The following is a 25,894-nucleotide window of genomic DNA, read 5'->3' as shown; positions in this document are numbered from 1 at the left end:
ATATAAACGAATCAACTAAACGTAGTATTGCCTTGTTTTTAAAAAGTAACGTGAATAGATTTATGTTGAAAAGACAGCTATGACCGTCTGACATACAGTAGTCAAAATGAAACAGTCATTGCAGAACACACCCTGTGTATTCCCACAATGCTTCACTGTGATCGCCAGCTGACAACTGCTGTTGAAGTGCATCTCACGTACGGAGAACTGTTTTCAGAGAAGTACGGATTATCCTGTTTTATCGACAAACCGGAGGTGGGCTTTTCTCTTATCAAATAAGGTGATCAAGGATGTCGGCGAAAGATGGGCTCCCGAACGACATGACTGGTGGGACAAATTGTTGAATTGGACGTTGAACCCCCCCACCAGTCTTTCCCGGTGGGTAAGTTTCGACGTCTGGCAGCGTAGTACGCTCCCTCTTTGTCTCATCTATGCAGGCCCAGAAAGCACACTGGTAACGTTAGCGACCTAGCCTAATCATAGCTAGCTAACGTCAGATGAAGTCATCAGTAGCCTACGTACCTTAGTATCAACTGCTATCAAGCTATCTAGATCGATATTGATAACTCATCGACCACATCATTAGCTATTCAACAAGGTAGAGCCCTACAGTACTTGTTACTACTTACAGTAGGTCTGTCAGTGAAATGCATTTTTAAAGCGATGACCGAGGGTGAATCCGCGATATGAAAACGTCAGCCTGGGAGAGTTAGCTGGTTAGCATAGTTACCTCGCTAGCTAGCTGTCTAGCAACATTTCAGTGAGCTAGATAATGTCAGCATTTCTTAGCAAATAGTAAAACTAGTTTATGGTTGATTTGTAGATAAAAACTCTAACAATACTTGCTAACATTAACCTACCAACGTGAACATTGGCTCAAACCAGTGACATTATTCTAATATGAAATATCATAATTAAATATTTCTACATTGATTGTATTGTTAATGTAGTTGTTAGCCAGCTAGCGCGTTAGTCAAACATGCATATCTTTAGAAAGCTTGCCTCTTAATGTTATTGTTTATGTATTTATCAACTAATGGAAATTTATTTGGGATAACAAAAATTATGCCACATAAAGAGACGACAAAAGTAGTTCATGAAATGTTGTTAGAAATTTGATGATTATCTCTCATTGGCTGACTACAAAGAGCTAAATGTGTTTCGCTATTAAAATAAAACCTCAAGCAATCTCTTTCTGTCCCTTTTGCAGTTGCCATGGAGCAACCCCAAGGGAACGCAAATAACCTCCAGCCTCAAGACCTCTCCTTGACCTGCAGCCTCCCCTCTGTGATCGACCTCACCAGGAGAAGTGAGGAATGTCACCCGAAAGCCAGCTCCATGGATCCCTTACGGGTGGTCAAGTCCTCCTCCTCCTGGTACACAAACTCCGGCAGCAACAAAGGTCTACCCTTCTCTGAGCCTTCGTCCGATCAAAGGCTTCATTCTGGAGACCAGATCCAACCCGACAACGCCTTCTCCAACACTACAGTCACACTGTCTTATGTGAGCAGGTCTCACGTCTTCTCCACCCATGAGTCCCAGCACTCACCCCTGTGCGGCGTACCGTCTATCAGCAAGTTCTCTCTCTGCCCCACCTCTTGTAAACTGGAAGAAGAGTCTGAGGAGATGGTGGAACTCAACCAGGAAGTGAGCCAGCACTACCTGCACCAGCAGGGAGACAAGCCCCTAGACCTAGCCTCCCAGTCCCAACCGACACGCCACGCCGTGTCCCCAACTCGGGCGGCGAGCGAGAACGCGGCGGGGGCTTGTCGAACGCCGCCGCCTCGCGAGCTCAACGGAGGACACGCCGCTACTAACGGGGCCGTCGACGGACGCGGGCGCCGGAGCACGCCTCCGGAGCGCCGTCCATCTCAGGACACGGCCTCCGGCAACGGAGGGCTGAGGAACGGCCTACGCAGCCGGTCCGACTCGGGCGTCCGCGCCGGGTCCTTACCGGAGCGCCACGCGTCCGACACAGAGGACGGGAAACGGGAGGGGAGGGACTCGGAGGTGCTGCTCCTCATATCCAGGACGGAGAATCCAGCGCTGCTTCCGGACAGCAGCACCAGAGACCTGTGCGCCCTTGGCGGGGAGTACGCTAGCCCGCTGGAGGACCCTGTATCCCCTTCTGCTACCTCACTGGAAGACGTGTACCTCCTACCCGAGGCGTGCAACTCGCCCAGCGCCGACAACTCGCCGGCGGACGCCCGCCGGGACAAGCTGGAGAGGGCGGGACGGGAGACGCGGGCGGTCGAAGGGCCGGCGTTCGACCCCGGCTCCAGAGGGCACCTGGAGGACGCTCGCTCGGTGGCTTCGGAAACCGTCATCGACCTGACGGACGACGGGTCTGCGTCAGAGGCTCTGGAGGAGAAGGCCAAGGACGGCGCTCGCTCCCCTCACTTGAATGGTAACGCTAGGCTGGCACAGAACAGCTTTGAGAAGAAGAAACTGCCCCCACGCTCTGGGAGGGGCACGAGGCTGGAGGCCATAGTGATGAATATTAATCCCACCTGGTATAAAGTGTCCGGAGCTGTGCGGCCCAGCAAGAAAATCAAGGCTACGCAGGCCCAGATGCAGACTGAGATAAGTGCGCCCGAAGCTGTCGGCTCCTTATCTGTAGGCCAGGAGGAAGTCGAGGAGAACACCGCTCTCCTTCCCGAGATCGAAATCAAACTACACTCTGCACCCACACTGGAAAAGGGTAAAAATAGCATACACAAAAACACAGACAGTTACACAGAGTCTACCTCAGATTTGGAACTCGCCATTCCTCCTCGACACACACACAACAGCTTCACTCCAAAAAGCCCCCAGTCTGCGACAGACGAGGGGTCCCCAGCTGAAGAATCCCCACCCCTATCCGACCCCGAGCCCCCCTCAATCGTCGATGTGACGGTAGATTCCTCACCAGCCAAAGCTGAGAAGAAATCTCCCCCGAAGCAGAAGGCCAAGGCCTCGGCCAGCAAAGTGCCTCCTTCCAAGAGGAAAAGGCCGAAATACAATGCCTGCCAACCCTCCATGTTCTCCCCGAAGGAGCCGGAGATCAGGCTGAAGTACCTCCACTACAAGGAGGAGAAGAGGGACCTGAGGGCCATGGACAGCTTCTCTCCCTTCATCCAGGTGGAGCGAAAGCAGGTCCCATCCACCTGCACCGTCATCAACTACCCAGAGGAGGACGCAGCCAGGCTGAAGAAGGGCCATCAGCAGGCCAGCTCAGGGGGCTTCATCCCTGGGGCCATCCCCACCACCTCCTGCCTGCAGCCTGGCCGGGTCTCCAACCACAGCCCGTACCAGAACTCCTTGGTCTGCTGCCTGTGTGGTGGGTCAGCCAACGCCCTGGACCTGGGAGACCTCCATGGACCCTATTACCCAGAGGGCTACAGGCCCAGGGCCAAGACCCCCGCCAGCACAGGTGTGAAAGAGGAAGAGGAGGAGGACAGCGACTCTGACTCGTCTTTCAGCAGGAGAGGGAGGAAGTGTGCTCGGCCGCCGGGGGTGTGGTCTCACCGCCCCGCCCCCCGACACAGTCAGGACAAGAGCCTGCCGGGGAACCACCCCAGGTGGGCCAGCTACACCGACCATTCCAGCAGCCCCGCGGCCAAGCGGGCCAGGCCAGGGGCCGGGGCCGAGTCTCTGGAGGCGTCCAGGCAGGAGGCAGGGGTCCTGGAGGGGGCTGCGGCCAGGACTGGGCCTGGGGGCCGAGCTACGGAGGACTGGTACGCCCCCCCCGTGGTGCCTCTGGAACTGTGTGAGTACTGGCTGCACGAGGACTGCTGCATCTGGTCTGCAGGCGTGTTCCTGGTGAAGGGGAAGGTGTACGGACTGGAGGAGGCAGTCAAGGTGGCGCAGGAGACGGTAAGATGACCTTCTGTGTGACCTTCCCAGAGGCCTATTATTACCAGTAAAATCATCCAAGATTAGGATGACTAGACTTATTCTTGCATTTCAATTTGTACGTTTTTGATCTCGTTTAGAACTTGCTAGCTCTCCTGTTAGCTTTGACGTTGAAAGTGGAGGTAGAGGACAGTAGAGGTGGATCATGGGAAACGGGGTCCGGTGAAGAACGTGTTTGTCCTCTGCCATTGGCCCGGAACGTGGTTAATGCTGAAGTCTGGTTCTCTGTGCCGTTTTCAGACCTGCTCTGGCTGCCATAACCCAGGTGCCACGCTGGGCTGCTTCTTCAAAGGCTGCCCCAACAAATATCACTACAGATGTGCTCTGCAGTCAGGTAGGTCTGCCCAGCCTCCACACACACACACACACACTAACACATATATACACAAATACACACACACCCTCTCCCACTGTTTCATACAAACCCTGTAAATCCCCCTTCGCAGGGCCAACATGTCCCATGAGTCTTTACAACAGGAGTAAAAATACCACTGCGTGTTGCAAATCGCACTGATGTTTTAGCTCCTCTTGGACCTATGATGAATATGAACCCATCAGGGTGAATCTCCACTGTAAGCTGCGGGACACCAAGCCTAATAAGCAATCGCTGCTTCTGCTTTTGATTTTAAACACACACTGGTCATTAGGTCTGGCTGTCTCAGACTGAGGGCCTGGCTCACGTAGTGTGCTGCCTCTTAGCAGTGCGTGCATATCTACAGCCAGCTCATGCTCCCTGCAAGCTCGAAGGCTCCCGGCAGGCCCGTGGGATGAATCACTGGGTCTTTTACTTGATTGATGTGCTCTTGTGTTTGCAGACTGTGTGCTCATCGAAGAGAACTTCTCTATGAAGTGTAAAAAGCACAAGGTGAGAATCAATCGTCACTTAGCAACCTCTTTTGACGTCGCATCCACCGTACAGAGCTTGTAAAGAGCTCACTCTTGATCAATACATTTGTGTGGGGATATGATGTGTTTTTGGTGTGTCTCTCTCACACACACACAGATTTTATAACACCAGTAGTTTTATTTTTGTCATTGGCCATTGTGGTGAAATCTATTGCATCACTCCTGCCGAAATCTTGCCTCACAGCTGCTTCTCTGGTAGTAAACTGACATGTTATCATAAAAACCAGAAAGGGCCTGTCGAGAGGCTGGCTCAGCAACAAGCTAGCTGTAAGCTGCTAGGATTCGTGTAGGTTGATCTCTTGGTTCCTTCCTGCTCTAGAACAAGTCATTGAAAGGCCCCCCGGGGGCCAGGAGAGACAGCAGGTGACCTGCCCAGCCGGGACTCACTTCCTGGTTCACATGGTGAGACTGTCTGATGCTGGGCTTGTTCTCTCTCTTTCTTTCCCTCCCCCCCCCTCTCTCTCTCTGTTTCTCTTTTCTCCCTCTTTCTGTCACATTTTTTCTCATTGTGTCTCTTTCTCTCCCTCTCTCCTTTTTAATCCTTTTTTCTCTTCCTTTTTTTCTCATGATATCCTTGAATGCCCTTTCTCTTTCTTAATCCCTCCCTCTTGTCTCTCTCTCCCTCTCCCTCCAGAGGTTCGAACATGCTGCTTGTTCCCTTTTGTTTTTTCACCAATGCAGATTTTTGCATCTGAATTTGGGCTGTCAAAGGTTCCGCAATAATAAGGGAAACGCCAGAATATTTGGGCCATGCAAAAAAAGAATTAACCTACCCCCAGGTTTCCAGAAAGTGGGATTTGGCATCGCCCTAATACACCTTCCGTAGGATAGCAACTCGTAAGCAATGGGGGGGAGGGAAAATAATATATTTTAAATCCCAAGTTCAGCTACAAAACCCTGCCAGATGAGTCATTTGCAGTTACTTGCTGCAAAGATATTTGCAGTTACTGTCAATGTGAATTAAGTTACCACCTAGTCCTACATCTAGTCTTAAATGCATTAGCTTGCCAAGCACACAGCCAATGCAGACATGTTAGCCCTGACACATCAAATGCTATTATGCTACTGAACTGCAATATGTATGCAATATCTCTTGTTTGGTTTTCTCCATCCTGTCTGATACGGGTATTACTAAGACTGTTTCTCTTTCTTGGTCTGTCTCTCTCGCTAGACATTCAACTGTGGCGATCTCAAGACTTTGTCGTGATAGCCCGGTAACCATGGTGACAGCGGAACCCTGCCCTGCTGATTGACAGGCAGGCTCAGATGGAACGGAAAAAAAACACCCACAAACCTTAACAAACCCTCTACTGGGAACACGCCGCTAGACAGCTGGCTGGTCTGGTCCCGTCGCCCTCTCTGTCCAGACTGACCGGGACAGCCCAGGCCAAGACGGACCCAGTTCACTACTGGGAAGAGACTTTTAAGTTTTCACTTCTCTCATAATGGCATATCCAAACTGTGCCATAACTTTGTAATTATTTATGAGTTTGGGAGAGGGGGGGAGATGGGTTTTTTCTCTCCTTTTTGAATGAAATGAATAACAATCTTCAGATATTTAATTTTGTAAAGCTTTGTAAGTATGTCATTTGACTTTGATTATTTATTTCTGGGGAATCTTGTGGCGTTTTGGTTTGCAGTTAACCCAGAGCTTTACTCTTATGTGTTCCGAAGATATTAGTGAGGTCATTCCATGCAGCGTATTGTGGGAACGCTGTTAGAATGGTGGCCTAGAGAGAGAGAGAGAGAGAGGAGGAGGAACCACCATCTTTAGTTCAGCTACCCTATGGCTTGTCTGTGACCCTTCTGTAAACGCCACATCACACAGCGCAGGGACCGTGACCTCGCCAGAGAGAGAGAGAGAGAAAGAGAAAGAGGCACGGGGCCAGGGGGTGAGTTCAGGAAGTACGGCTGACTTGCACTAAACAGTCGGCCGGTTGACTGGATCGCGATTTAGGATCCCGAGGAGAAGATGACGACAGTATGGTTTAGTTTGTTCATCTTGTGAATGTACTTGCCCACCCCTCCACCAAACGAGGGATTTGTAGGAGCAGGAAGCACTTTTGAGTGATGCTTGGCGAATGAGACTGCCAAGGACAGTACGAGGTGGTGCAGTATTATCTATATCGTGTTGGCTGGCCCTCCTGTGTATCCTGCTCAGATTATCAGTAAGAGAGGACCTGGCTCATCTCACAGCTATTTTGTCACTGCTTGCACACAGACACGCAGTCTAACTGTGCATGCAGACTATCAGACATGCAGGCACGCAGTCTAACTGTGCATTCAGACAGACATACGCGCCTTGTTTGTTTTCGGTTGGCTTACAGCACTTTGCACATCTGCTTTATGCTTGAATGTTTAGACTGCAGACGGGAGTTCTGAGAACTGTGTTCTCTTGTAGATACACCTCTACAGAACCCTGGGTTCTCCTGTAGAAAACACCTCTGCAGAACCAGGTGTTCCCCTGTAGACAACACGGCTTCAGAATCCTGGGGTCCCCTGTGGAAACACCTCTACAAAACCCTGGGTTCCCCTGTAGAAACACCTCAACAGGACCCCCTGAAATCTATGTATTGAACCCAGCTTGTCCTACTAGGACTCGGCCAGACTGTTTAGAGAGACAAGGAGAGGTGCAATCCAATTATTTCCATTCAGATACTTGGTTTGCTTTGTCTTCTGAGATGCTCCGTCAAAGTCATCTTTGTGGGTCTGAGGAATCCCCCCCCCCCCCAACAAACTTTATTTTCCCATAACTTGTTTTGGACCTGTGACACTAGTTGATTTTTATGTTTCAATTTCAGTCTGTTCAATACATTCTTCAATTACATTTCCTACATGGTTTGATGTAAGCCAACACTCATTACCTATAACCACACTCGGTTGAGCTTTGCTGCAGGGCTACTCAAATAAACATGTCAGTTTGTTCTTTGGAAACGACAGGAAATGTCTTCTTCTGTTATCTTTGCAATTCACTCTTGTTACTAATGTAAGAGAGAGAGAGGTCCTGGGAGCTGTGGATTTAGTGTGTAGCTTATTTATAAAACATGATTTGACTTTGACGCTCACAGCTTCTGGATAATATAATTTGTTGATATGTCAGACCATGGTTCATTCTCATCAGCTTTCATCAACTTTTTCTGACGAGTTGTTTACGTTTCAACAGGAACTTTCTAGAAGCCTTATGACAACTACTAAATATCAATTTCTTTCCTCACCAGCTATGGTGCGCAGACAAATCAGTTGATGGTCAGGGCCTTCCTCCAGTCAAGCATGTGATGGAAAGTTTGCTTCCCCCTGCAAACATTTCCTCCTCCTGGGGTTGGACACAGTTGTGTGTCCAGGGAAGGAGCGATTGACAGTTCTGCTTTTTCATTCAGGTTCTGCAGCCTAGGTCAGCAGAGGGGGGGATCATGTGGAGTTGATGTGCATGTGTTTCTGCATAACGCCAATAGGGGCGCTGTTGTGTTGTATAAGATCAGTGTAAAAACCTGCGCGTGTGTGGGGGTGGGCGGGATGTCGCAGCCAGGGGTGGAATGTTACAGAGATCACACACAGACACAACTCGTGGCTCTCCTGTGTGTCCGTGAGACTGTGGAACCCTTTTGTTGTGACATATGGTCTGTTTCTTTCTTGTGTCACGGTGAAACCGACATTGTCTGATTCAAGTCAAGTCAATTAAACATATGTTATGTCATCCCAGGCCCTAAATGTCACTGCAAGTGTGTTCAGTTTAATCAGCCAGATGCATTGTACCAAATACGTTTTTTTTTTGTTTTGTTTTTTACTGTTGCAGAATTTTGAGTTTTATGTATTGTTTCCATGTAAAAAAAATAATTATAATCTCAGGGCTGACTGCTATTCAAATGATTTGATAATTTTATTGTTATGAATTTGTGTTTATTTTTTACGGATCATTAAATTAACCACCCATTGACTGGAGTAATGATAAAAGTAGCAGCTTTCGAGTGGTACAGCGCCAGATGCTCCTCACATTCCACCACCTCCGTTTGCGGGCTTGTCACTTTCGATCACGACACAAGGCCTGCAAGTCGTCTCATATTCTCCTACCTTGTTTTAACGGCAACCTTAGGCTACTCGTGTCATTTTGTACTGTGTTTTTGTTTTCCTTTTTTTTTTTTTTACCTCTAGACTGTCGAGGGGTGATTGTTCAAAAATAAATATTTTATTGAACCCTGTGTTGCTTGGCCTTGAAGTCAGTGATGTTCAATTAACAATTGTCAACAAAATTTAAGCCAAGTCTTTAAGAATATGTGTATTTAATCTTTACAGTAGGTATGTTGTGAGACTGCAAAGGACAGTAGGAGGTGCTGGCTCGTAAAATAACGCCCCCAAAATATATGTATTGGGTTCCTGTCAAAACACATCATTGATCTGCAGTGGTTGGAAGCTTTTTTCATGCCTGCTTCCAGTGAGAGTTAGCACTTTGAGATTAGCTTCAAATGTAAAGTGCATTACAAATCAAATCTATTATTATTAGAATTAGATGAGGGATGCTGTTGCAACACAAGTTCCGACAATTGGCAGCAGTTTTGTGCATACGATGTAATTTGCATAAATATGAGTGGAATGTTATAGAATGCCGTTTGATTCTAAATTAAATGAATAGATATGGCTATGAAATAAACCCTGAAATTACAAAAAGGTGGCAATAAATATAGCATCATATAATTATATAGCTGAATCCATTTATCTACTTGTAAAAACATTTATTTATTTATTTCATGGGACTTTTATTTCCTAACGCCACATATATTTCCGAACACTTTTATTTCTGTGCTGTATTTATTTCCAATCCTACGTGCAAGCGAGAGGGGCGTGGTTATCTTCAGACCAAAGCAGCTGCACAAGATCGAGGGCAGATAGGGACACCCAGAGCCATAGAAAAGGATTTTATTCAGATTGTAACATGCGGAGAAGATATAACGCATGATGACTAAGGGAAAACAACCACGCTTCGATGAGTCCAGAGCCTGGTGAGTCCGATGGTCCGATGTGATCAAGTCTTGCATTAAGGCTCGATTGCTCTACCTATCCTTCGTATCCCGGATGTTACAATCGGATTTTCTAAAGATCGACATTTTCGGCTCGAATTTGATCGGCTCGAATTTTTTGGTTTCAATTTTTTAAGATCTAATTTTTTTGGCTCGAATTTGAGCAACCTGAATTTTATTTTGCATTGAAATATATTCATATGAGAATTTTTCGGCTCGAATTTGATAGGCTGAGGGTGAGAGGGTTCAAGAGGGGGGTTCTGTCTGTGGAATTTTCGAACTGTTCTCACATTTGCGATGATACTTCACAGCCATTCCTCCAGGCGCATTTCCCTCCGCCTTTCCCCGGCTTCTGGTATGTATGCTTTGTGTGTGTGTATATATATATTATTTTTTTTGTTGCTGTAAGGTAATGATGCTGAATGAGCCCAAAAAAATAGCTTTGTACGCGGCAAAATGTTTTTTGAAAAGTTGGCAGCCCTGAACTTTGTTTTTAGTTTGAAGCTCAACACGGTGCTGTATGCTACTAGTTAGCTAGGTTAGTTAGCCCGTTTTTTCTTCCATACTGACTGTTTTGTTGTGGTTGTTTTTAAGAATGTAGCCTGTTTGCACTTTGTGAAAAAGTGTAAAGTTATTCATGTTCTTCAGGGTTGTCTGAGAGTGTCGTGTCTCTCCAGGTATGTGCTCCTGTTCTTGTAAACTTCCATCCATTTTACCGTTCACGTGTGCAGCAAGTCACGATTGTGCGCTACGGTGCTGCGTTCTGTCGCGCCAGTAGAGCAGCCAAGATGTGGTGCTCTTCTAGACTTACATTCCGTACAATATCATTTGTTGTAATTTGATCTCTCGTCGTAATCCTCATATTAGAAAAATGAGACACACGCAATAGAGTTGGCCCTTTTTTATTATAAATGGATTCAAACTTTGCAATTACAATCCAAAGTAATTTGTATTATTTATTTCAATGTAATGCTTATTGTGTTATGATATCGTTTGTATTATTATACTATAAATTATAATTCGTCAAAGAACCAAATTACTTTAAGAAGGAGTATTTTGCTGGAGATGCAGTTGTCATCAGTGTTGTGTGTTTGTCTCTTGACAAAATACACCTGAGAAACACTGATCACCAACTGATCAACATTACATATGAACAGTGGACTTTATGACATATATAAAAAACATTTTTGTGAAGGCTGAATGCTCATTAAATTAGAACTGTTTCCTCCAGATCCCTTTTTGGCCAATCATGCTTGATTGTGGGTGGAGACTAGACAGAGAGGACATCTTAAGACTCCAGAGAGACTCAACCAGAGAGACTCAACCAGAGAGACTCAACCAGAGAGACTCAACCTGAGAGACTCAACCTGAGAGACTCAACCTGAGAGACACAAGCTTCCAGAGACTAGACACCAGACAGGACCCAGAGAGACCAGACAGAACAAAAAAGATACCTGAGTTATGGAGACACATCAGTGTGAAACCTGTGGGAAGAGCCTTTCCTCGTCCAGTAGCCTCAAGCAGCACATGAAGATCCACACTGGAGACAAGCCCTACAGCTGTGACCTCTGTGGCTATAGTTGTACAACAAATGGCAGTCTGAAAAGCCATATGTATATCCACTCTGGAGAAAAGCCTTACAGCTGTGACCTCTGTGGTAAAACCTTTAGCCATTCTGGCCACTTGACAGTTCACCGCAGGATCCACACTGGAGAGAAGCCTTACAGCTGTGACCTCTGTGGTAAAACCTTTAGCCATTCTGGCCAATTGACAGTTCACCGCAGGACACACACTGGAGAGAAGCCCTATTACTGTGACCTCTGTGGCTATAGTTGTGCAACAAACAGCAGTCTGAAAAGCCACATGTATATCCACTCCGGAGAAAAGCCTTACAGCTGTGACCTCTGTGGTAAAACCTTTAGACAACCTGGCCAATTGACAGTTCACAGCAGGATCCACACTGGAGAGAAGCCTTACAGCTGTGACCTCTGTGGCTATAGTTGTGCAACAACCGGCAGTCTGAAAAGCCACATGCATATCCACTCCGGAGAAAAGCCTTACAGCTGTGACCTCTGTGATAAAACCTTTAGCCATTCTGGCCAATTGACAGTTCACCGCAGGACACACACTGGAGAGAAGCCCTATTACTGTGACCTCTGTGGCTATAGTTGTGCAACAAACAGCAGTCTGAAAAGCCACATGTATATCCACTCCGGAGAAAAGCCTTACAGCTGTGACCTCTGTGGTAAAACCTTTAGACAACCTGGCCAATTGACAGTTCACAGCAGGATCCACACTGGAGAGAAGCCTTACAGCTGTGACCTTTGTGATAAAACCTTTATACAGAGCTGGGATTTCAAAGTTCATTGCAGAATCCACACTGGAGAGAAGCCCTACAGCTGCCCACACTGTGACTATTCAGGTCAAACAAATGGCAATCTGAAGAGTCACCTGCGTATCCACAATAATAAAACAAAAACAAAGCAGTGATGTCTGGGGCCAAGCTGTCCCAGCAGTCACCACTTGAGAGACCTTCTGTATGACCCACAGCTGGAAGAACTACTGGCATACACCTACTGGGACAGTACATGAAGTAACACCAGATCTACAGTCCAACATGACAGGACACAGGAAAGATGCTCTACCCCTGTAATGATGGAGGGAAAGCTGTGTCAGACTGGGTAGAAACCTGGGGCCTCATGTATATACAGTTAGGTCCATAAATATTTGGACATTGACACAATTTTCATCATTTTGGCTCTGTATACCACCACAATGGATTTGAAATGAAACAATCAAGATGTGCTTTAAGTGCAGACTTTCAGCTTTAATTTCAGGGTATTTACATCCAAATCAGGTGAACGGTGTAGGAATTACAACACATTTTATATGTGGCCCCCCCCCTTTTTAAGGGACCAAAAATAATTGGACAAACTAACATAATCATAAATCTAATTGTCACTTTTAATACTTGGTTGCAAATCCTTTGCAGTCAATGACAGCCTGAAGTCTGGAACCCATAGACATCACCAGACGCTGGGTTTCGTCCCTGGTGATGCTCTGCCAGGCCTCTACTGCAACTGTCTTCAGTTCCTGCTTGTTCTTGGGGCATTTTCCCTTCAGTTTTGTCTTTAGCAAGTGAAATGCATGCTCAATTGGATTTAGGTCAGGTGATTGACTTGGCCATTGCAGAACATTCCACTTCTTTGCCCTAAAAAACTCTTTGGTTGCTTTCGCAGTATGCTTCGGGTCATTGTCCATCTGCACTGTGAAGCGCCGTCCTATGAGTTCTGAAGCATTTGGCTGAATCTGAGCAGATAATATTGCCAGAAACACTTCAGAATTCATCCTACTGCTTTTGTCAGCAGTCACATCATCGATAAATACAAGGGAACCAGTTCCATTGGCAGCCATACATGCCCACACCATAACACTACCTCCACCATGCTTCACTGATGAGGTGGTATGCTTTGGATCATGAGCAGTTCCTTCCCTTCTCCATACTCTTCTCTTCCCATCATTCAGGTACAAGTTGATCTTGGTCTCATATGTCCATAGGATGTTGTTCCAGAACTGTACAGGGTCTTTTAGATGTTTTTTGGCAAACTCTAATCTGGTCTTCCTGTTTTTGAGACTCACCAATGGTTTACATCTTGTGGTGAACCCTCTGTATTTACTCTGGTGAAGTCTTCTCTTAATTTTTGACTTTGACACAGATACGCCTACCTCCTGGAGAGTGTTCTTGATCTGGCCAACTGTTGTGAAGGGGGTTTTTCTTCACCAGGGAAAGAATTCTTCTGTCATCCACCACAGTTGTTTTCCGTGGTCTTCCGGGTCTTTTGGTGTTGCTGAGCTCACCAGTGCTTTCTTTCTTTTTTTCTTTTTTGCTATCTCTCTGATAGGTTTGTTTTGATTTTTCAGCCTAACGATGGCTTGCTTCACTGATGGTGACAGCTCTTTGGACTTCATATTGAGAGTTGACAGCAACAGATTCCAAACACAAATACCATACTTGAAATGAACTCTAGACCTTTTATCTGCTCCTTGTCAATGAAATAACGAACTCCCATGAGGGAATAAAATACACCTGGCCATGGAACAGCTGAGCAGCCAATTGTCCAATTACTTTTGGTCCCTTAAAAAGGGGGGGGGCACATATAAAATGTATTGTAATTCCTACACCGTTCACCTGATTTGGATGTAAATACCCTGAAATTAAAGCTGAAAGTCTGCACTTAAAGCACATCTTGATTGTTTCATTTCAAATCCATTGTGGTGGTATACAGAGCCAAAATGATGAAAATTGTGTCAATGTCCAAATATTTATGGACCTAACTGTATTTCAGACAATACTGACTCAATATGTTGGGTCCGTCAATATTTACTCTATATTGAAGTACTGTTAGCTTTGTTGGTAATAAAGTTGTCTGAGATACTATATCTATTGTTTTGTGACAGGTCACCTGAATTGGGTGAAGTTTGTTTCCAAACTACTTGTGAGCATGAAACAAGAGTTAGTGACAAAAATACATCACTGTAAACTGTATTTCACTACATTTTTGACATGTTTCTAGAAGTATGTTATTCTCGCCATAAAATGTCCCTTGTGCTCATGAATGTGTAAAATGCATCATAAATGATGTTGCTGATGACCAGTCCAATGCACACTGATCTTCATCCAATGTTGTAGAGTACTGACACATTCTCTGTATTCACATTTGCAAGTCAAGGGTCATGAGCCTGTATGGTGAAACAAAGGGATTTATTGTCCTATTTACCAGATGATAGCCCGATAACAGGGCAGTTTACACGTTTCTCTCCTATCTCACTGGAATCTTCGAATACAAATTCGATGATATACATATCCAAGGCTGGCCCTGCTGACCCTCCTCCACAGACACTGGTCAGGGAAGCACAGTGCAAAACTATCAAATAATGACTGATCAAGAAACAAGTCAACTTAATGTGATCAAAAACATTCACGTTTACTTTAACCCTGTAAGTCCCCTTGTTGTAATATTACAACATCACATTTAGCTCTCCAAAAAACACATTTTCCAAAAATCTTTTTGAAAAGACCACGTTTTCATAGACATTGGGTCTTATTGTATTGCCTTGCAATGCCATTGGATACTAAATGTGTATATAGATCTGGCTATAAGGCCGTGAACTCAATCCACCAGCCAACTTTCCTGGAAGCGAATCTCCTTGTTTAACCCTTGTGTTATCTTCGGGTCATTCTGACCCATCAGTCATTGTGACCCACCGTCGTATTGCGACAGATTTACCGCATACAAAGACAAAGTGAAGCATTTTCTTTTAACAGCTAGGCTGTCTCAGACCCCCCACATTGCAAAGGTTAACCCTTGTGTTATCTTCGGGTCATTCTGACCCATCAGTCATTGTGACCCACCGTCGTATTGCGACAGATTTACCGCATACAAAGACAAAGTGAAGCATTTTCTTTTAACCGTTGGGCTGTCTCAGACCCCCCACATTGCAAAGGTTAAAAGAAAATTATTTTAATTTGTTTTTGTATTGGGTAAAATTGGGTAAACACAACGATGGTTCATTATGAACCTTTGGGTCATGTGACCCGAAGGCAGCACGAGGGTTAAAAGAAAATTATTTTAATTTGTTTTTGTATTGGGTAAAATTGGGTAAACACAACGATGGTTCGTTATGAACCTTTGGGTCATGTGACCCGAAGGCAGCACGAGGGTTAATTTGACTGGATATATCAACATTGAAGTAAGTAAATTCCATGAAATAATTTTTTGGGTGATTGTTAGAATATGTAGTTTGTGTAAATACTAAGTTATTGTGGAAATCATGCATCACATTTGATTTTCAGCTTGATTTGTCTTTGTTGTAATTTTACGTTGGGTCAAAATGGTAGCTAAAATAGCAATTGCACCTTGCACTTTACATGGAGACATTACCATTCTCGAATGTTCAGATACAGGATAAATACTTACAGAAATATAATGTATTTGATGATTCACACTTTACAAATGGGTTATTTGTTATCATTTTCAGTTTAGACCAGATTTGAAGATTTCTAAATCAATGTTATTTCTATGTTAGCAGTGAAATATAGTCAACTGTTTTTTTTTTTTATCTGGACTTTGCTTGTTTGCCCAAATATCTGCTTGTTGCACAACGCAGATACTGTTTGTGGAATGCTTTGGAGGATGGTTGTTCAGGGACAAGTGTAAATGTTTTGGAATGTGGGGGTTGCATGTATGGTGCATTGTTCTGGGACAGGTGTGAATGGTCTGCAATATGGGGATGTAAGAGATCTGGGGGGTTGTATCTTCCTTTTAGAATGTTAAGTAGAGAGCACATTAGGCTAGCCACTTGTGTCATCCTTTGCTGGTATTGATCCTGTGCAAAAGATTCAACGCTGGAACAAAGCCACCAAATCCTACATTGAAGTTGAGAGACCTCATATTGTGGGTGAATACAACAAATACATGGGCGGTGTGGATTTGCTGGACTCATTTGGAGCCAAATACAAGTTCCTCATGAAATCGCGCCGCTGATACAGTTACATCTTCTGGCACACTATTATCATTGCTGTGATCAACGCCTGTCTCCTCTACAAACAGGACTGCAAGGCTCTCAATATTCCCAAGAAAAATATGTTGAACAGGAGACTGTTTCAGGCGCAACTAGCTTCCTCTCTCATCCTGACAAACACAGCTGTCAACACACCAAAGAGAGGGCGGCCATCTTCATCCAGTGGGAGCCTTTTGACGACGATAACAGTGACACCTCAGAGACCTGTGACTGCTCCGAAGAGACCATCCTCAGGTAATGGGGGTCCACCAAATGGGGTCCCAGCCAAGAGGGCATGTGAACCACCAACGGATGTGCGCAGGGACATGGTCGCACATTTCCGGTGAAGACAACGAGAGGACGTTGCAGACACGTCATAAAAGGATATTCTAATACGCTCTGCAGAAAGTGCAATCTCCGTCTCTGCTTTTCAAAGGAAAGGATCTGCTTTTGGGTGTTACCATTGCACGTGAACAATGGACCCTGGGGTCTTTGACATTTTCATTCTGTTTTTATAATATTTATCCAGTGTTTTATTTTTTAAAATAAATTCAGATTTATCAAAATATGACTGTTGGGTGATTATTATTTATGACATGTACTGTTATAGTGCTATGTAAGCAATCCACACTCAAAATTGACCATTAGTTGTTTTGTGTATTTGTTCTGACAGTATGAGAGCAAATGCTGAAATTCTGCTACCAACTAGGCCCAACGTTGTATTATTACAACGTTTCCCTAAAAACGTACAAAAAAATTTTTTGAATAGGACAGGACTCTCGAGGACCAGGGTTGTCCACCCCTGATGTAGTATAACCTCATGGACGACTCCAGCAGGGTGCAGGAGGAGCTAAAGGAGCAGTCGTCCATGACGGAGCGCAGTAACGCACTGCTGCAGGCGAAGCTGAGCAGACAGAGAGAGGACGCAAGGTGGCGGAGCAGGAGCTGCTGGACGCCAGTGAGAGGACGACCTTGCTGCACTCGCAGGTAGGCGTTTCTGTACAGAGAGTGGGCGACCATGCTGCACTCACAGGTGTTTCTGTACAGAGAGTGGGCGACCATGCTGCACTCACAGGTGTTTCTGTACAGAGAGTGGGCGACCATGCTGCACTCACAGGTGTTTCTGTACAGAGAGTGGGCGACCATGCTGCACTCACAGGTGTTTCTGTACAGAGAGTGGGCGACCATGCTGCACTTTAAGAATATGTGTATTTAATCTTTACTGTAGGTATGTTGTGAGACTACAAAGGACAGTACGAGGTGCTGGCTCGTAAAATAACGCCCCCAAAATATATGTATTGGGTTCCTGTCAAAACACATCATTGATCTGCAGTGGTTGGAAGCTTTTTTCATGCCTGCTTCCAGTGAGAGTTAGCACTTTGAGATTTGCTTCAAATATAAAGTGCATTACAAATCAAATCTATTATGTGAGAATTAGATGAGGGATGCTGTTGCAACACAAGTTCCGACAATTGGCAGCAGTTTTGTGCATACGATGTAATTTGCATCAATATGAGTGGAATGTTATAGAATGCCGTTTGATTCTAAATTAAATAAATAGATATGGCTATGAAATAAACCATGAAATTACAAAAAGGTGGCAATAAATATAGCATCATATAATTATATAGCTGAATCCATTTATCTACTTGTAAAGACATTTAGTTATTTCATGCAACTTTTATTTCCTAATGCCACTTTTATTTATTTCATGGGACTTTTATTTCCTAACGCCACATATATTTCCAAACACATTTATTTCTGTGCTGTATTTATTTCCAATCCTACGTGCAAGCGAGAGGGGCGTGGTTATCTTCAGACCAAAGCAGCTGCACAAGATCGAGGGTAGATAGGGACACCCAGAGCCATAGAAAAAGATTGTATTCAGATTGTAACATGCGGAGAAGAGATAACGCATGATGACTAAGGGAAAACAACCATGCTTCGGTGAGTCCAGAGCCTGGTGAGTCCGATGGTCCGATGTGATCAAGTCTTGCATTAAGGCTCGATTGCTCTACCTAACCTTCGTATCCCGGATGTTACAATCGGATTTTCTAAAGATCGACATTTTCGGCTCTAATTTTTTGGTTTCAATTTTTTAAGATCTAATTTTTTTGGCTCGAATTTGAGCAACCTGAATTTTATTTTGCATTGAAATATATTCATATGAGAATTTTTCGGCTCGAATTTGATAGGCTGAGGGTGAGAGGGTTCAAGAGGGGGGTTCTGTCTGTGGAATTTTCGAACTGTTCTCACATTTGCGATGATACTTCACAGCCATTCCTCCAGGCGCATTTCCCTCCGCCTTTCCCCGGCTTCTGGTATGTATGCTTTGTGTGTGTGTATATATATATTATTTTTTTTGTTGCTGTAAGGTAAGGATGCTGAATGAGCCCAAAAAAATAGCTTTGTACGCGGCAAAATGTTTTTTGAAAAGTTGGCAGCCCTGAACTTTGTTTTTAGTTTGAAGCTCAACACGGTGCTGTATGCTACTAGTTAGCTAGGTTAGTTAGCCCGTTTTTTCTTCCATACTGACTGTTTTGTTGTGGTTGTTTTTAAGAATGTAGCCTGTTTGCACTTTGTGAAAAAGTGTAAAGTTATTCATGTTCTTCAGATGCAGCGGTTGTCTGAGAGTGTCGTGTCTCTCCAGGTATGTGCTCCTGTTCTTGTAAACTTCCATCCATTTTACCGTTCACGTGTGCAGCAAGTCACGATTGTGCGCTACGGTGCTGCGTTCTGTCGCGCCAGTAGAGCAGCCAAGATGTGGTGCTCTTCTAGACTTACATTCCGTACAATATCATTTGTTGTAATTTGATCTCTCGTCGTAATCCTCATATTAGAAAAATGAGACACACGCAATAGAGTTGGCCCTTTTTTATTATAAATGGATTCAAACTTTGCAATTACAATCCAAAGTAATTTGTATTATTTATTTCAATGTAATGCTTATTGTGTTATGATATCGTTTGTATTATTATACTATAAATTATAATTCGTCAAAGAACCAAATTACTTTAAGAAGGAGTATTTTGCTGGAGATGCAGTTGTCATCAGTGTTGTGTGTTTGTCTCTTGACAAAATACACCTGAGAAACACTGATCACCAACTGATCAACATTACATATGAACAGTGGACTTTATGACATATATAAAAAACATTTTTGTGAAGGCTGAATGCTCATTAAATTAGAACTGTTTCCTCCAGATCCCTTTTTGGCCAATCATGCTTGATTGTGGGTGGAGAATAGACAGAGAGGACATCTTAAGACTCCAGAGAGACTCAACCAGAGAGACTCAACCAGAGAGACTCAACCAGAGAGACTCAACCTGAGAGACTCAACCTGAGAGACTCAACCTGAGAGACACAAGCTTCCAGAGACTAGACACCAGACAGGACCCAGAGAGACCAGACAGAACAAAAAAGATACCTGAGTTATGGAGACACATCAGTGTGAAACCTGTGGGAAGAGCCTTTCCTCGTCCAGTAGCCTCAAGCAGCACATGAAGATCCACACTGGAGACAAGCCCTACAGCTGTGACCTCTGTGGCTATAGTTGTACAACAAATGGCAGTCTGAAAAGCCATATGTATATCCACTCTGGAGAAAAGCCTTACAGCTGTGACCTCTGTGGTAAAACCTTTAGCCGTTCTGGCCACTTGACAGTTCACCGCAGGACACACACTGGAGACAAGCCCTACAACTGTGACCTCTGTGATAAAACCTTTAGCCATTCTAGCCAATTGACAGTTCACCGCAGGATCCACACTGGAGAGAAGCCTTACAGCTGTGACCTCTGTGGTAAAACCTTTAGCCATTCTGGCCAATTGACAGTTCACCGCAGGACACACACTGGAGAGAAGCCCTATTACTGTGACCTCTGTGGCTATAGTTGTGCAACAAACAGCAGTCTGAAAAGCCACATGTATATCCACTCCGGAGAAAAGCCTTACAGCTGTGACCTCTGTGGTAAAACCTTTAGACAACCTGGCCAATTGACAGTTCACAGGAGGATCCACACTAGAGAGAAGCCCTACAGCTGTGACCTTTGTGATAAAACCTTTATACAGAGCTGGGATTTCAAAGTTCATTGCAGAATCCACACTGGAGAGAAGCCCTACAGCTGTGACCTCTGTGGCTATAGTTGTACAACAAATGGCAGTCTGAAAAGCCATATGTATATCCACTCTGGAGAAAAGCCTTACAGCTGTGACCTCTGTGGTAAAACCTTTAGACAACCTGGCCAATTGACAGTTCACAGCAGGATCCACACTGGAGAGAAGCCTTACAGCTGTGACCTCTGTGGTAAAACCTTTAGACAACCTGGCCAATTGACAGTTCACAGCAGGATCCACACTGGAGAGAAGCCTTACAGCTGTGACCTCTGTGGCTATAGTTGTACAACAAATGGCAGGCTGAAAAGCCACATATATATCCACTCCGGAGAAAAGCCTTACAGCTGTGACCTCTGTGATAAAACCTTTAGCCATTCTGGCCAATTGACAGTTCACCGCAGGACACACACTGGAGAGAAGCCCTATTACTGTGACCTCTGTGGCTATAGTTGTGCAACAAACAGCAGTCTGAAAAGCCACATGTATATCCACTCCGGAGAAAAGCCTTACAGCTGTGACCTCTGTGGTAAAACCTTTAGACAATCTGGCCAATTGACAGTTCACAGCAGGATCCACACTAGAGAGAAGCCCTACAGCTGTGACCTTTGTGATAAAACCTTTATACAGAGCTGGGATTTCAAAGTTCATTGCAGAATCCACACTGGAGAGAAGCCCTACAGCTGCCCACACTGTGACTATTCAGGTCAAACAAATGGCAATCTGAAGAGTCACCTGCGTATCCACAATAATAAAACAAAAACAAAGCAGTGATGTCTGGGGCCAAGCTGTCCCAGCAGTCACCACCTGAGAGACCTTCTGTATGACCCACAGCTGGAAGAACTACTGGCATACACCTACTGGGACAGTACATGAAGTAACACCAGATCTACAGTCCAACATGACAGAACACAGGAAAGATGCTCTACCCCTGTAATGATGGAGGGAAAGCTGTGTCAGACTGGGTAGAAACCTGGGGCCTCATGTATATACAGTTAGGTCCATAAATATTTGGACATTGACACAATTTTCATCATTTTGGCTCTGTATACCACGACAATGGATTTGAAATGAAACAATCAAGATGTGCTTTAAGTGCAGACTTTCAGCTTTAATTTCAGGGTATTTACATCCAAATCAGGTGAACGGTGTAGGAATTACAACACATTTTATATGTGGCCCCCCCCTTTTTAAGGGACCAAAAATAATTGGACAAACTAACATAATCATAAATCTAATTGTCACTTTTAATACTTGGTTGCAAATCCTTTGCAGTCAATGACAGCCTGAAGTCTGGAACCCATAGACATCACCAGACGCTGGGTTTCGTCCCTGGTGATGCTCTGCCAGGCCTCTACTGCAACTGTCTTCAGTTCCTGCTTGTTCTTGGGGCATTTTCCCTTCAGTTTTGTCTTTAGCAAGTGAAATGCATGCTCAATTGGATTTAGGTCAGGTGATTGACTTGGCCATTGCAGAACATTCCACTTCTTTGCCCTAAAAAACTCTTTGGTTGCTTTCGCAGTATGCTTCGGGTCATTGTCCATCTGCACTGTGAAGCGCCGTCCTATGAGTTCTGAAGCATTTGGCTGAATCTGAGCAGATAATATTGCCAGAAACACTTCAGAATTCATCCTACTGCTTTTGTCAGCAGTCACATCATCGATAAATACAAGGGAACCAGTTCCATTGGCAGCCATACATGCCCACACCATAACACTACCTCCACCATGCTTCACTGATGAGGTGGTATGCTTTGGATCATGAGCAGTTCCTTCCCTTCTCCATACTCTTCTCTTCCCATCATTCAGGTACAAGTTGATCTTGGTCTCATCTGTCCATAGGATGTTGTTCCAGAACTGTACAGGGTCTTTTAGATGTTTTTTGGCAAACTCTAATCTGGTCTTCCTGTTTTTGAGACTCACCAATGGTTTACATCTTGTGGTGAACCCTCTGTATTTACTCTGGTGAAGTCTTCTCTTAATTTTTGACTTTGACACAGATACGCCTACCTCCTGGAGAGTGTTCTTGATCTGGCCAACTGTTGTGAAGGGGGTTTTTCTTCACCAGGGAAAGAATTCCTCTGTCATCCACCACAGTTGTTTTCCGTGGTCTTCCGGGTCTTTTGGTGTTGCTGAGCTCACCAGTGCGTTCTTTCTTTTTTTCTTTTTTGCTATCTCTCTGATAGGTTTGTTTTGATTTTTCAGCCTAACGATGGCTTGCTTCACTGATGGTGTCAGCTCTTTGGACTTCATATTGAGAGTTGACAGCAACAGATTCCAAACACAAATACCATACTTGAAATGAACTCTAGACCTTTTATCTGCTCCTTGTCAATGAAATAACGAACTCCCATGAGGGAATAAAATACACCTGGCCATGGAACAGCTGAGCAGCCAATTGTCCAATTACTTTTGGTCCCTTAAAAAGGGGGGGGGCACATATAAAATGTATTGTAATTCCTACACCGTTCACCTGATTTGGATGTAAATACCCTGAAATTAAAGCTGAAAGTCTGCACTTAAAGCACATCTTGATTGTTTCATTTCAAATCCATTGTGGTGGTATACAGAGCCAAAATGATGAAAATTGTGTCAATGTCCAAATATTTATGGACCTAACTGTATTTCAGACAATACTGACTCAATATGTTGGGTCCGTCAATATTTACTCTATATTGAAGTACTGTTAGCTTTGTTGGTAATAAAGTTGTCTGAGATACTATATCTATTGTTTTGTGACAGGTCACCTGAATTGGGTGAAGTTTGTTTCCAAACTACTTGTGAGCATGAAACAAGAGTTAGTGACAAAAATACATCACTGTAAACTGTATTTCACTACATTTTTGACATGTTTCTAGAAGTATGTTATTCTCGCCATAAAATGTCCCTTGTGCTCATGAATGTGTAAAATGCATCTTAAATGATGTTGCTGATGACCAGTCCAATGCACACTGATCTTCATCCAATGTTGTAGAGTACTGACACATTCTCTGTATTCACATTTGCAAGTCAAGGGTCATGAGCCTGTATGGTGAAACAAAGGGATTTATTGTCCTATTTACCAGATGATAGCCTGATAACAGGGCAGTTTACACGTTTCTCTCCTATCTCACTGGAATCTTCGAATACAAATTCGATGATATACATATCCAAGGCTGGCCCTGCTGACCCTCCTCCACAGACACTGGTCAGGGAAGCACAGTGCAAAACTATCAAATAATGACTGATCAAGAAACAAGTCAACTTAATGTGATCAAAAACATTCACGTTTACTTTAACCCTGTAAGTCCCCTTGTTGTAATATTACAACATCACATTTAGCTCTCCAAAAAAACACATTTTCCAAAAATCTTTTTGAAAAGACCACGTTTTCATAGACATTGGGTCTTATTGTATTGCCTTGCAATGCCATTGGATACTAAATGTGTATATAGATCTGGCTATAAGGCCGTGAACTCAATCCACCAGCCAACTTTCCTGGAAGCGAATCTCCTTGTTTAACCCTTGTGTTATCTTCGGGTCATTCTGACCCATCAGTCATTGTGACCCACCGTCGTATTGCGACAGATTTACCGCATACAAAGACAAAGTGAAGCATTTTCTTTTAACAGCTAGGCTGTCTCAGACCCCCCACATTGCAAAGGTTAACCCTTGTGTTATCTTCGGGTCATTCTGACCCATCAGTCATTGTGACCCACCGTCGTATTGCGACAGATTTACCGCATACAAAGACAAAGTGAAGCATTTTCTTTTAACCGTTGGGCTGTCTCAGACCCCCCACATTGCAAAGGTTAAAAGAAAATTATTTTAATTTGTTTTTGTATTGGGTAAAATTGGGTAAACACAACGATGGTTCATTATGAACCTTTGGGTCATGTGACCCGAAGGCAGCACGAGGGTTAAAAGAAAATTATTTTAATTTGTTTTTGTATTGGGTAAAATTGGGTAAACACAACGATGGTTCGTTATGAACCTTTGGGTCATGTGACCCGAAGGCAGCACGAGGGTTAATTTGACTGGATATATCAACATTGAAGTAAGTAAATTCCATGAAATAATTTTTTGGGTGATTGTTAGAATATGTAGTTTGTGTAAATACTAAGTTATTGTGGAAATCATGCATCACATTTGATTTTCAGCTTGATTTGTCTTTGTTGTAATTTTACGTTGGGTCAAAATGGTAGCTAAAATAGCAATTGCACCTTGCACTTTACATGGAGACATTACCATTCTCGAATGTTCAGATACAGGATAAATACTTACAGAAATATAATGTATTTGATGATTCACACTTTACAAATGGGTTATTTGTTATCATTTTCAGTTTAGACCAGATTTGAAGATTTCTAAATCAATGTTATTTCTATGTTAGCAGTGAAATATAGTCAACTGTTTTTTTTTTTTATCTGGACTTTGCTTGTTTGCCCAAATATCTGCTTGTTGCACAACGCAGATACTGTTTGTGGAATGCTTTGGAGGATGGTTGTTCAGGGACAAGTGTAAATGTTTTGGAATGTGGGGGTTGCATGTATGGTGCATTGTTCTGGGACAGGTGTGAATGGTCTGCAATATGGGGATGTAAGAGATCTGGGGGGTTGTATCTTCCTTTTAGAATGTTAAGTAGAGAGCACATTAGGCTAGCCACTTGTGTCATCCTTTGCTGGTATTGATCCTGTGCAAAAGATTCAACGCTGGAACAAAGCCACCAAATCCTACATTGAAGTTGAGAGACCTCATATTGTGGGTGAATACAACAAATACATGGGCGGTGTGGATTTGCTGGACTCATTTGGAGCCAAATACAAGTTCCTCATGAAATCGCGCCGCTGATACAGTTACATCTTCTGGCACACTATTATCATTGCTGTGATCAACGCCTGTCTCCTCTACAAACAGGACTGCAAGGCTCTCAATATTCCCAAGAAAATTATGTTGAACAGGAGACTGTTTCAGGCGCAACTAGCTTCCTCTCTCATCCTGACAAACACAGCTGTCAACACACCAAAGAGAGGGCGGCCATCTTCAGCCAGTGGGAGCCTTTTGACGACGATAACAGTGACACCTCAGAGACCTGTGACTGCTCCGAAGAGACCATCCTCAGGTAATGGGGGTCCACCAAATGGGGTCCCAGCCAAGAGGGCATGTGAACCACCAACGGATGTGCGCAGGGACATGGTCGCACATTTCCGGTGAAGACAACGAGAGGACGTTGCAGACACGTCATAAAATGATTTTCTAATACGCTCTGCAGAAAGTGCAATCTCCGTCTCTGCTTTTCAAAGGAAAGGATCTGCTTTTGGGTGTTACCATTGCACGTGAACAATGGACCCTGGGGTCTTTGACATTTTCATTCTGTTTTTATAATATTTATCCAGCGTTTTATTTTTTAAAATAAATTCAGATTTATCAAAAT

General features: G+C 44.1%; 3 protein-coding genes across 4 annotated transcripts; all 3 read left to right on the top strand.

Moving 5' to 3' along the window:
- The first annotated feature begins 137 nt into the window (after positions 1 to 137).
- On the top strand, positions 138 to 8,996 carry si:dkey-94l16.4 (transcription factor 20). 2 transcript variants are annotated; one of them, XM_062475532.1, is made up of 6 exons: positions 138 to 378; positions 1,211 to 3,855; positions 4,135 to 4,228; positions 4,710 to 4,759; positions 5,120 to 5,202; positions 5,972 to 8,996. In XM_062475532.1, the coding sequence occupies exons 2-5, from the start codon at positions 1,216 to 1,218 to the stop codon at positions 5,165 to 5,167; spliced, it is 2,832 nt and encodes a 943-aa protein (XP_062331516.1). In that variant the 5' UTR covers positions 138 to 378; positions 1,211 to 1,215; the 3' UTR covers positions 5,168 to 5,202; positions 5,972 to 8,996. The 2 variants fall into 2 exon arrangements, with proteins under 2 accessions (XP_062331516.1, XP_062331515.1); XM_062475531.1 differs by having other exon boundaries at positions 138 to 382.
- Positions 8,997 to 11,175: 2,179 nt separating this feature from the next.
- On the top strand, positions 11,176 to 12,499 carry LOC134031840 (zinc finger protein 239-like). Its single transcript, XM_062475575.1, has one exon. The coding sequence runs from the start codon at positions 11,274 to 11,276 to the stop codon at positions 12,300 to 12,302; it is 1,029 nt and encodes a 342-aa protein (XP_062331559.1). The 5' UTR covers positions 11,176 to 11,273; the 3' UTR covers positions 12,303 to 12,499.
- A 7,210-nt stretch (positions 12,500 to 19,709) lies between these two features.
- Positions 19,710 to 21,453, top strand: LOC134031839 (zinc finger protein 658B-like). Its single transcript, XM_062475574.1, has one exon. The coding sequence runs from the start codon at positions 19,808 to 19,810 to the stop codon at positions 21,254 to 21,256; it is 1,449 nt and encodes a 482-aa protein (XP_062331558.1). The 5' UTR covers positions 19,710 to 19,807; the 3' UTR covers positions 21,257 to 21,453.
- The last annotated feature ends 4,441 nt before the right edge of the window (positions 21,454 to 25,894 follow it).

The sequence above is a fragment of the Osmerus eperlanus genome, chromosome 12, assembly GCF_963692335.1.
Source record: "Osmerus eperlanus chromosome 12, fOsmEpe2.1, whole genome shotgun sequence".
Classification (NCBI taxonomy): domain Eukaryota; kingdom Metazoa; phylum Chordata; class Actinopteri; order Osmeriformes; family Osmeridae; genus Osmerus; species Osmerus eperlanus.
The sequence above is the reverse complement of the archived record's forward strand: the minus strand, read 5'-3'. Positions and strand labels throughout refer to the sequence as shown.

Bases quoted from the DNA above. Each gene is read 5' to 3' on its own strand.
- si:dkey-94l16.4 (XM_062475532.1), top strand. From the start codon at position 1,216: ATGGAGCAACCCCAAGGGAACGCAAATAACCTCCAGCCTCAAGACCTC. The intron at 3,856-4,134 runs GTAAGATGACCT...TGCCGTTTTCAG, and splicing joins TCAAGGTGGCGCAGGAGACG to ACCTGCTCTGGCTGCCATAA. The intron at 4,229-4,709 runs GTAGGTCTGCCC...TTGTGTTTGCAG, and splicing joins CAGATGTGCTCTGCAGTCAG to ACTGTGTGCTCATCGAAGAG.
- LOC134031840 (XM_062475575.1), top strand. From the start codon at position 11,274: ATGGAGACACATCAGTGTGAAACCTGTGGGAAGAGCCTTTCCTCGTCC.
- LOC134031839 (XM_062475574.1), top strand. From the start codon at position 19,808: ATGGAGACACATCAGTGTGAAACCTGTGGGAAGAGCCTTTCCTCGTCC.